Raw genomic sequence first — 12027 nt, forward strand, 5'->3', positions numbered from 1 at the left:
TTTAATGATCTCTACTTTTTTCTTTACTTTTTATAAGTACTGTTATTTGTACTGTTTTTTTTTCATATTAAAAAATTAAAAAGCTACGTTTAAGATTTTTTTTCAGATGATGATGAGGAATCAAACTCACCTCCTTGTCCAGAAGTAGGAAAACTGATATATTTTTTATTTGCACCGACATTAATTTACAGGGATAGCTATCCAAGGTAAAAGAAGGAAAAATTCTTGCATTCGTTCTTTCATTTATGATATTTTACGAATTTGCAGCTACGAATTTTGCAAGTCAGTTATGCATATGTTTATATATATATATATATCATCAATAAAATTAGACAAATTCTTGAAAAATGCTTTAATATATTTCTGTCGCTTTAAAATATCATCTCTATAATAGAAAAAAAAATTACATTCGTTAATTTACGTGCAATGTACTGAGACTTACAAGATAATAACCACACACCTCTGTTTTCCAAATTTCATCATGGAATAAAAAAACTGATTTTTATTTTTTGCAAGCATGAGTGATTGTGGGGGATTCTTTTTTTCCCCTTTTCCTATTTAGTATGAACATGAGACCTACATGCTATGTCTATGTAATAAAAATCATACCATATTCGCTACTAATTGCGAAAAATTCAATTATTTCCTCCAGTTTTAATATTTGGAAAACAGAAATAAAGGACGATATTACTTGCTATGCAATGGTATGTTGTTTACAAACAATATATATGAATTTGTGAGAATTTTTCTGTTGCATAGATGAGATTTTAAAATAGCATGAACACATTCATTCATTTTCCTTTATTCAATATAAGAAATAAAAACACACGAAATCGTAGTAGAAATAGTATTAAAAAATCCTTTCCTTAATTTGATAAATGTTTTAAAATTCTAAATATTTTAATTATTCATAAATTCATTCTATACTGAAATAAAATTCATCTGCATATCAAATGAGATGTTAAAACTTTAACTATTGAGTCAAGTTCATCAGTGGTGAATAGTTCTTTTAGGAAGCATCGATGTAAATTGATTTCTTTTTTTTAAAAAAAAACAAACTTAGATTTAAAATAAATTTAAGTAAAAAAATTATTTCAGAAGCGATCTTGTGTGAATGTAATAAAAAAGGAATTTTCTTATTTTAATTATTTTATAATTCATTAACACAAACATCAGTGAATTTTGAGACAAATTTTTTTCTCAAATTCACTATGAGATAGTGATACTATTGCAGAAAAAAAAATGCAGTATGATAATTATATTCTGAAATATTTAAATATTGCATAATTTACTAATTTACAAGTATACTTAATTTGAAAACTCTATAGTGCGTTAAAAATTGATTATAAAGTTCCATTTTTATTTCCTCACGTAGAAAAAGTATTGCAATCGTTAAAAAAAATTTTACTCTAGATTTAAATGAATATATGTTAAACTTAAATTCTTGAGTTTGGAAAACACATTTTTGACATTACGTCTGTCTGTGACAAATATAACTCAAAAAAGCTTTGAGCTAGTATATAGTGTTTGCACAAAATTTGTGCATTTTTTCGAACGGATTTTTTTTTCAAAATACGTTCGAAGAATTCTAGTTCGACTAATACAATTAAAAAATATCTGGCCATCTGTCAACTTTTCTGTAAAATCCGTTCTGAGGAAGTCTGTCTGTACGGCTGTTAGAGCACAAGCTAACACGATAACTACAAAACGAAGAGAGATGTATAAAACTCAGTACATAAATTTAGCAACTGTATTGTAATTACGTATCTAGTTTAGAGAGAAATTCAACAAGAGGTTGACTACTTATTGGTTTGTATTTTCAGAAACAAATAAACGCGATAAACTTAAAAACGCAGTGACTTAAAAATATCAAATTTAGCATGGGATTTTGTAACTACAAAAAGCAGTTTTAAGCAAATTTTTGTTTGAATCAGTTGAGAAAAACGTGTCAAAAATACTAATTCGATTTTCGGATACTTTTTACACAAGTCAGAGATGGGTCGCCAAAAAAACTCGCCAAGAATGACACGATGCATTCAGTAAAAATGGTAAATTCACGACAAAGTTGAATATATCATAATTAAAATAGGTCAATACCATGCAGGGTGCTCTCTGGGTTAACAGCTTTATTAGGGACTGTGAGTGAAAATTTTTGAAAGACTACTCCCTCTGGTTAAAAATATGGAAAAGTCACGTTAAATAAAAGTTTGTAAAAGTGTTTCACTTTTTCTTTTATTTTCAGAACATCTGGTATTCGCTGGGGTTTCGTTGCCTGGAATCTTTTGCAATCATTTCTTATTGTATTGGGTGACTATATTGTCTACATTTGTTTTTTAGCGAATAGCTTCAACAAGTCGGGCATTGAACCCATACCCATCACTCATTTTGTGGGTTTGTTGGCTATTGCAATCTTCGCAGGTAATATGATCTCGTTCTTAACGTTTTATCGCATATTACACTGTTTGCAGAATGCTTTTGCTGAAATGCTGAGGTTTGGCGACAGGTTGTTTTATGACGTAAGTATCTTTCTAGTTGCGTGCTGATTTCATATGTTTATAAATGTTCAGAATAACTGCTGATGGAGTGACCTTTTCTAAGATTTTTTGTTATGTAGATTTTAAACACGTTTTTTTTTTCTTTTTTTTTTTTTTGCTTTATGTGAGTGATAAATGTAATTTTCAAAATTCTTTAAAAAAAATCAATCTCACTTGTTAGATGAGTCTGGTATTTCTCATGCCTTTGTTTGAATTTCAGTATTCAGTTTTATCATGATTAGTTTTGTTAATGTAACGAGATTTTCTGCTTTCATAACCAGGAAGTCCCACGGGGGAGCACCTCGTAATTGAAAGTGAGAAGCGTTTGGCATGGTGGTTGGTTCTCGCCACCCTTGTAGGTATACAAAATGTTGGGGTGGCTAGTTCCCATCGATGATGGGACGTGCTTCTTAGGGAAGGGTTGTACCGTAGCCGGTGATGGCCCTTAGGAAACAACCCCAGTTCCCGGCAGTGTTGCTGTCACGGCAGTCCAATCATTCTTTTCCGTATGCCTTCGAACGGGTCAGAGTAATTAGTCTATGATTCACCACCAAAAAAGTAATATAGCTGAAAACAATTAGTTACTTGCTTCCTTTTTGAGTTTATTCTAATGCAGTAAATGAAACAAACAAACAAAAAAAAAGAACCATCTTACTGGAAGCTTCATAGAATTTTTGAGGATGAACAAAAAAATTCTTACTTACATTAGCTGTCCTAGTTTTAAACATCGATATTGTATAAGATTAAATACCGTTTTCTATAGATACATCCTAATATTAGCGAACAATTTAAAATTTTCATTGCTAGAAATCAAATACAGATATTGATTGTATATTTCTTTCCCATAAAATTCTGAATAACTTGATTGATTTCCTTAAATATTAAACTCCATTTTTTTGTTGTGGTGGTTAGAACTTCTAAAAAACAAGATTACTTTATTAAATTTAAGCGAATTTTTTTATTAAATTTAATTGCAAGGACTATTTTTATACATACAAATTTTATAATTTCATTTATAATTGTTATATGTAGATATCTTTTCTTTTCCAATATTTTTTTGATATATTTACAATAAATGTTTACAATTTTTAAAATTATAATAGATTGGAGTGTTCATTTAATTGACCCTAGTCATTTCGGTTTATTTCTCATGTGAATCCCATCTCTACTATTGATATGTATGAATGTGGGCGCGCTCTAAATGACCTCGAGTTACTAAATTTTGCTCAGATTTTGAGAAGTATGAATGGGCATTTCAGAGTGATTTCTATGAAATTTTAATTTAAATTTAAATTAATTAAAATAATTTAGATTTTTGAGGTAACTTCTGAAAAAATATTTATATTTTTATATGAAAATGAATGAAATTATTTATATGAAAAATATTTTTTTTGCATCGTTTTAATAACCAGACAATTATCTTTTTCATCTTTTCAATGATTCAGAATTTAATTCCTGTAAGATTTTTAGACCTATATATATATATAATTAGGTTTTAAATGTATTTTGGAGAATATTTCACAATAATATTTTCATTGCTGTGAATGAAACGGAAATCGGTTTCATTGTTTCTTCCAATACGTAATCGCATGATTTTCGTTCATTGTTTCATGCTAGAGAAGAAGGATTCTAATTAATAGCTGAGTAGTTTATAGACGAATAAAAAATGAAAATCGCGTTATTTAGAAGGTGAATGAACTGGACATAATAGAGCTCTGACGTCATGGAGCTGAACTCCATTAAAAAGGTTCTCATACATGATGAACAGAACTTATGTAAGACTATTAAAACTACACTGTTTGAAATCTAGATTCTAGTATTGTGCAATTTTTCCTGGAATTGAAAGTGATATCTTCAAAGTTTGGCTCGGAACATTTCTATGAAGTTAAATCTTATGAATGCACGTTTGCTTTAGGAGAACGTTTCTTATTGAGGCAGTAAACTACAAGCGTGTATGCCTGTGAAAAAGAACTTGCTTTTTCAAATTAAATTTTGTTTTCTTTGATGCTTGTCTTTATCTATTTTACTCTGCTACTAATAACTGAAAGAACTGAAAAAATAATGTATTTCTGAAAGTCACTTGCACCCAGAAAAGATGATACCTCGTGTATTTTTATTTAAAGGATTGGTGGAACTGTACTTCCTATACAAAATTTTACCGATCTTTGAATATACTTGTACATGATTGGCTGTACTCCTACATCTATTGTGATATGTACGCTGTAAGTAACAAATTTATTTGCATATTTAAATGAACCACATAATGCAAAAATGCTATAAGTTCTCTGTTTCGAGAACAGCTTTAGTTCATTTGGAAGACAAGTTGAATGATGCGTTTGTGTTTGTATTTTAGGGAAAATATCCATCTAAATTTAATATGCACCACACTGATGGTATTTAAATATTTATATCAAAGAAAAGAAAAGAAATCTTTAATAAGCGTTTTAAGAATTCAGTGTTAAGTTTTAAGCTGAAATTCACATATATTATTCTATTTATAAACTTAACAAAAATCTTAGATATTATAAGTTAAAAAAGAATTGAAGTGGATATTTCTATCCAAATTCATAATTAAAAAAAAGCCTATTAATAAAAAATTTAGTGAAGAAACAATAGTAAATATTAATTTCTTTCTACATAAAATATAACGCTGTATAATTTTTAGATTGTATTAAATCTTTAATATAATCTAATTAATTGTATTAAATCGTTTTTAAAAGCATCAGAATATTTTGCTTTTTAAAGGTATTTGATTATTTCTCGCTGCTTCTCTTTTGTTTAGATTTTGAAAAGCAGAACTGTTGCTATGTTGTCAGTTTTTATGCTATCTGCAATTGTTCACGAATATATCGTAGCCATTTCTCTCAGATTTATATTCCCTCCTTTATTCACATTATTTTACATAGCTGGTAGTAAGTATCCTTTCATGAATTACTTTTTAATTATTCTAAATAAAAACATATTTAAAGAACGTTTATATCTGTGTACTGTACTGCTTAAAGCACGTTTTATTATAAGAACATCAGAATACAAGATATAATAACCGTAACCGATTATATGTCATATACATAATTTTTTAAATCATTAATGAATACCTAGAAATTTTCTTCATATTAATTTGCAATTTCTTTTTCTTATAATTTTAATTTTGCTTCAGTTTCTTTATAGTATTGTTTTCACTACTTCATGATAACACGATTTTGTTTTCACCTTCACATTTTAAAATTATTTTCAAATTTTCAACACACTAATAAAAGTGTATTTAGAAAATTTTTAATTAACCTTTTAATAAATATTTTGTAATTAGCTATTGTAAATATTACTGTAGTGATTGGATTTCGAAGCGTTAGGAAATAAACGTTCATAGATGGCGCTAGACCACTTGCGCGAGTGTAATTAAAGGAGTGAGGTCATTCGAGTGTTTGCTCTTGGAGGAGAAGGAGTTACTGAGCAGAGTAACACGAACGAATCTGCAATAAATTTGTTAAGTTTTCTATTTGCCTAATTTTTTCAAAGCACTCACGAACCAGCCACGACAATTACGAAATCTGAAAATCCTTTTTTCTTCCAGATTCAATATATAAATTGAGCCATGCATATGGAGTCAAAACTATTGTATACAAGTATAACTGAGTATAAAAGTGATTATAAATTTCACGTTTATAGAAGGAATCAAATAAAGCTAATACAAGTATTTAAAACTGCTTTGGCCTGTTTTAACAAAACTAAGAATGCTTTTTTTTGTAGAATTGAATATTTTTGAATACGCCTTATTTAAACCGTTTATAAGTGAAATTATTTTGGGATTCCTCAAAATGGATTTTAAAATATCAATATAAAAGTTGAAAGTATTTTAATTAATTTAAATTAAAAAACATTAATACTGAACATTAAACTTTATGAATAAAAATATTAAATTATCTAAATTCAGTAGAAATATTAAATTGAAAAATAACATTTATATCATATCGAATAATAACAGATATGGATTAAACTTCTTTTTTCCTTTGGAGTGGAAATTTATAATAAAGATTTCCTATATTAAATTTGGGATATTTTTACAGTGAGATCTGAGTATAAGTAGGACAATGAAAATTGACTTTGAAAAATAAAAAATAAAGTTCAAAAGTTGACTGATTCGGCCCTGAAAGTCCTTCTATTCGTCATAAAGTGCTAATTAAAAATCCTGACATGTTGTCGAGGTACTCTTTGTTCCTTATCCGGTGTGACACCTTCCCGATAAGGTGGGAAAAATCGATTTTTAGCTGTCCTTAGACTAAAAACCGTAAAAAAGCAAAAATGAAATCGATTTTTAACTGTTTCTAAATCAAAACTGGTAAAACCTTCAAGAAAAGGAAGTTTGGGGATGATTTGCTTGAGAAATTTTCAGTATACTGTCCACCGTTTCCTCCTGCCAGCTGAAGGAGCAAAACTGCATGTTTCACAACATATCGGAGTGTTTCAGTGGTGATAATATAAATGTGTTGCATAATGCATGTTTGCAATTCACCTAAGACCGCATTCGGACGTCTGTACACAACATTTATAGGTAACTCCACAGGGTTCAAGTATGTTGATCGTAACGGCCAAGCTGTTGGAAAATGGCGACTGATAATTTTGTCATTTCCAAAGTGAAGAATCAAGATCTGCTTTGCTGTGTTGAAATGTCCTGGGTAGTGCTACCCAGCATAAAAATTGTGATGTCCACATCCACTCTGTTGCAGTGTTGAAATGAGTTGTTGCGCAAAAGAGATTCATAACGTATCCTATTGACTGTACCGGTTATAGGATTCAAAATATCAATCTGTTCAAAAATTAAGCAATCAATAATAAAGGTTGCCGTAAACTCTCACCACACGGTGCCCTTTTGAAAATGAAGAGGTAATGGTTGCATTTGGAACATATTCTCTCTTACCAGTGTTTTGGAATTGTGAATGTTGATAGAACTTTGGAGAATTAAATGGGCTTTTTTGTCTACAAAATGATTTATGGCTATGCATTGTCCATTTCCTTTGAAGCAAAAAAAAAAAAAAAAGAACCGGCTTCAGTAATAGCTCCTCGTTTTGACAGATCAATAGGAAGTAACTCCTGAAAATGTGTAATTTTGAATGGGTAGTATTGCAAGAATGACAAAATCATGCACACAGATATGTCTGAAGTCTGGAAAATTCCCTATATACTGCGCATTACCAGAGCAGTACTTGGCACTTTCTATAGTGGTGTAGCCACATCCTCCCCTGATGTCGAAGCAATTGCTTTCCTCTCTATGCCACATTTCACTTCAAATGAGCCCGTCTCTTCAGCTTTATCAATCATCTTCTTCAGACCGAATGCTGTTATTTTACCGGAACCGCTTCTAAAATCCCGTAACGTCCGGGATTACTTGAAGGTAATTTTCGCATAGTCACCATTCTTGTAAAAATATTCATAGTAGAGACACGACTATCTTCTGAAACGCAGAAACTGCTTGTTCCTTATTTTTATCACAAGAATAATGTGAGCTGCGCATATCATGTCTCTGAATTTGCACCTTTAAATTAACACATCTTTTAAAGCAACAGATTTCAACATACTGTGAAGAATACAGCCCCATATATCGGTAAACTTTTGAATTTTTTCATTCATAAAACGAATTTTTCAATATGAAATATTGTGTCATTCTGACCAGTAGTTCATTATTAACAGCCTTTTGAAAGTGCAATTTTAATTATAATCAACCGATACATTGCTCTACTATTTAAGAAATATTAGCTCCAGTATGCTTTATTTAAGCTCATATTATTAAATACTCTTTTTTATAGGCATAAGAATGATTTAGCCTCTCTTTTAACCCTTATTATATGAATAATCATAATTTATTAAATTTTGGCATGTTATATCTAAATCAAAGTTACATAAATATCTAGTTTTAATTTATTCAAATTTTTCCAATTTTTGTATTCTTTTGTAACTGTCTCGATCTTAATTTTTTTTTAAATTTGCACCAAACTATTAATAAAAATCCAACATTTTTTTTTCAGTTATATTCATTTTTATGACTCGAAGAAGAACCTCAAACTTCTGGAACTTTTTCCTTTGGTTTACTTTGTTGCTAGGATATGGACTTTTACTAGTTTTCTACTCTTTGGAAATGTCTGCCAGGATCAACTGCCCGAGGATTTTAGTAGGTTTTTCCTCCTTTAATTTAGTTTTACTTCCTACACACGAAGTATAGAAAGAGAAAATATTATACACGTCAAAAAATTGCAAGTCGAGACTTCGTTGAAACTCAACGTTTCAGAACTGCCTGAATCCGAAAAACACGTTTCTGGAAGTATACTTGTCTGTCTGTGAACACGATAACTAAAAAATGGTTTGAGCTAGCCGAGCGAAATTTGTTGTATGGTTTTTACAACAAATTTGAAGATTTCTGTCAAAGTTTGAACAAGATCATTTCAAACGAAGGTCTGTCCCTTCAATTGTTCCAGTATATCTTAACACGATAAATATCAAGCAAAAAAGCTGGATGGATAAAATTTGGTACCCAAATTTAAAATTTAAAGTGTAGACCTGCATTTAATTTAGAACCAAATCCGTGCAGGGCTTAACCATCTTTCACAAGCTTTTCTTTACTTTTTTCTACACTTTAACGTGATGACTAAAAGATTTTAAATATGATATGTGATTTTGAAACTATCATTGAAGTTTTATGTCAAATTTCATTTTTAATTGGACGGGAAAAAAGTATATACATTCGATTTTCTGGTACTTTGTACTAACCAAATCCTGGCGATTAATCGCCAAAAATCGCATGCTCTTTCGTAATCATTGTCTAATATCTATTCTCTATCTTTCCAATTGCATTTAAACAGAATTCAAAATCCCAAAAATCTGAAGGACTGAAATTTGATTTATGGGTTTATTATCATAATCACAAATCTATATCACATTTTTTAGATTAAATCTATCAAAGAATGAAAAGCTTGTTGGTGTATCCGTTTGCTCGTATGTGAATTCGAAAATTTATAAATGCTTTAAGCTAATTTGCGATCAAACTTGCAAATCTGTATAAATTAAAGAATCTAATTGCTCTACTGGAAGTTGACTTGCAAAAGAAGTGCTCGATTCTTTTCTTTACGAGACGGAACTAAGCACAGAACGCAATATATTAGATTGTTGAGATGATACTTCCGTTATTTGAAAGTTGGGGTATAACGCATCCACATCTCAGACCTCAATGTTAATGACATGCACTGTTGCATCCTTGTAACTTTTTTCCTTTATAAATAAATATCTAGAAAAAATGGAGTTTTTTTTATCACTTAGCATGATTATTTTCACTATCACTCAATGTCTTTCTATCACTTTCAATTTATCACTTAGCATTTTATCTTGTGATAAAATTATGTTGTTTTGGTTTGGGGTGTTTGAAGCCTCGAAATGCACGGGCAGAAAATCGGCGATTTATTGCTTTGAGGCACCAGTTTTTTGCTTTTAGGGTTGTTAGAAAATGATAAAGAAGATTGTCACATTTGGTGACTTATAGCCAACAAAAGGTATAAAATAGCACGAATGTTTGCCATGCACCCGATTCTCCGGTCTGGCCAATAAAGTTGAGGGACGTTGGAAGTTATCGTCCGGAAAAGCGCACAGAAGAAACGGGAAATGAACGCGGAACAGTGAGAGAAGTATCGAAAGCTATATAATATATGTTTTTTTTGTTGTTTTTCTTAGTTTTCAATTTTCCTGGCTAGCAAAAATTTTTGGAGCTCGAACGATTTTGAGAGTTAAAAAAAAGTCGTTTTCTAAATATCGACGTATATGCGTAATCTGATATTTACGTAATTGTTTAAAACCCGTTTAAACTGGCTTTGCAAGAAAAAAATCTGGCCTCGCGAAAAAATTTTTATTGATTTTAAGATTTATTTATTGATTTTAATATGGTCAAAAACCATCGCTTTCCTAAATGTTGGTGATTGCGAGATATGAGTCATGTGAGAACATGTTTTTCTATCGGATCGATACCACTTAATTTAAAACAAATAATGTTATCATATGATTACTTGAAATTTGCGATAGCAGATTTCAATTTTTTTTTTCCCCCTTCTTTTCTTTCTACGAGTTCTTTTAAAAATGGATCACATATAATTTTTTTTAAAATATATATTATGATGAAATTCATTTCAGATTTAGAAATAATTATATTTAAAAAAAAATCATGCTCGCATTGACAGTAGGTTCGTAGTAATATACTAATTAGCATAAACTTTCTGCTTTAGATGCGTAAAAAATTTTGAGTTGTATTAAATATATTTCTGATTTCCAAAGATTCCAAACTAAAATGATGGATATAATAAGATTAATTGTGATAGATTACTTTATACAATATCATGTTCCTCAATAATGAATAATTTATTATTTTTAATTTCCTTTACAGGATTCTTGGCTAGACTATGCAGTTCCTCGGTTTCTCCATTGCAATGTGATATCTTTCCCAGTTTAGCGTAAAAGTTTAGTTAAAAAGCTTTTTAGTAAAAATATAACAATCTAACTCGACCTGTATTCTAAATAAATAGAATTCCGGACAATCCACTGAAAATTTAATTTTAGATATATGTTTAACATGTATTTGGAAATAGAGTGCCTCTAATTTTGGGAGACTTATTTAAGTAATATTGTAAATTATAAATTTTCGAATATGTCCAAACTTATTTGAATATCATTAAGAGTGTATCTCACTTTCTTTAATTATAAACAAACTTTTAAATCGATGAAATTAAGTATGTCTTACTACTGTAGATGTAGAATTCTAGAAACTTTTACAGAAATGTAAGCTTTCAGGTTTACTAAATCTTTTTTAAAATATTTTAAATCAGTTATATCTGCTCTACAGGCCAGACCATTTCACCTACACCTACCAAATTTGGTACATGTATACCTTGGAGGTCGGGAATGTGCACCTGGGGTTCCTTTTTTTGAATTTTTAATTAGAATTTTAACTTTTAATTAAAAACTAACTTTCCCTCCAAACAAATTATTTCTTTCCCCACCGCCAAATGAGTAAGGCTTCAACATTTTTTCCCAACAGCAATGAGGCTTAGGCGTAACATTTTCCTGCCGATTAATTCAAACGATTCTATTCATTTTCTTAATGTTTTATGCATTTAAGATTAAAGATTATTAATTAATCGATCTTTCAGATTCATTCTGAAGTACTTTTGAATTAAAATAACTCCGATTAAAGGAAATTAAAATTTTCTAATCGGCATAGCGTTACCCCAACTGGCGTAGAAATTTCAAGCATTTGCGTTACCATAATTGGCGTTGAAAATTCACGCATGCGTATTGTGTTCTGATTGTCGACAATGGATACGGACTTCGTTTTGAAGGTTTAATATGTTTTCGACAGATTATTTCAAAGGATTCTGTTTATTTTCTTAGTGTTTGATGCATTTAAAACTAAACAATGTTAATTAATCGATATGTTCATGATGAATCTCAGAAAATTTTGTAG

The 12027-nt window shown here is 29.9% G+C and overlaps 1 protein-coding gene across 1 annotated transcript; it reads left to right on the forward strand.

Annotated features, from left to right (window-relative positions):
* Positions 1-4418: 4418 nt before the first annotated feature.
* On the forward strand, positions 4419-11301 carry LOC129960902 (sterol O-acyltransferase 1-like). Its single transcript, XM_056074621.1, has 4 exons — positions 4419-4756; positions 5317-5446; positions 8555-8697; positions 10951-11301. The coding sequence occupies exons 1-4, from the start codon at positions 4748-4750 to the stop codon at positions 11014-11016; spliced, it is 348 nt and encodes a 115-aa protein (XP_055930596.1). The 5' UTR covers positions 4419-4747; the 3' UTR covers positions 11017-11301.
* The last annotated feature ends 726 nt before the right edge of the window (positions 11302-12027 follow it).

Source organism: Argiope bruennichi, chromosome X2 (assembly GCF_947563725.1).
Source record: "Argiope bruennichi chromosome X2, qqArgBrue1.1, whole genome shotgun sequence".
NCBI classification, from domain to species: domain Eukaryota; kingdom Metazoa; phylum Arthropoda; class Arachnida; order Araneae; family Araneidae; genus Argiope; species Argiope bruennichi.

Excerpts from the sequence above, each read along its gene's own strand:
- LOC129960902 (XM_056074621.1), top strand. Across the intron at positions 5,447-8,554 it reads ATTATTTTACATAGCTGGTA|TTATATTCATTTTTATGACT; the intron begins GTAAGTATCCTT and ends TTTTTTTTTCAG. Across the intron at positions 8,698-10,950 it reads TCAACTGCCCGAGGATTTTA|GATTCTTGGCTAGACTATGC; the intron begins GTAGGTTTTTCC and ends TTTCCTTTACAG.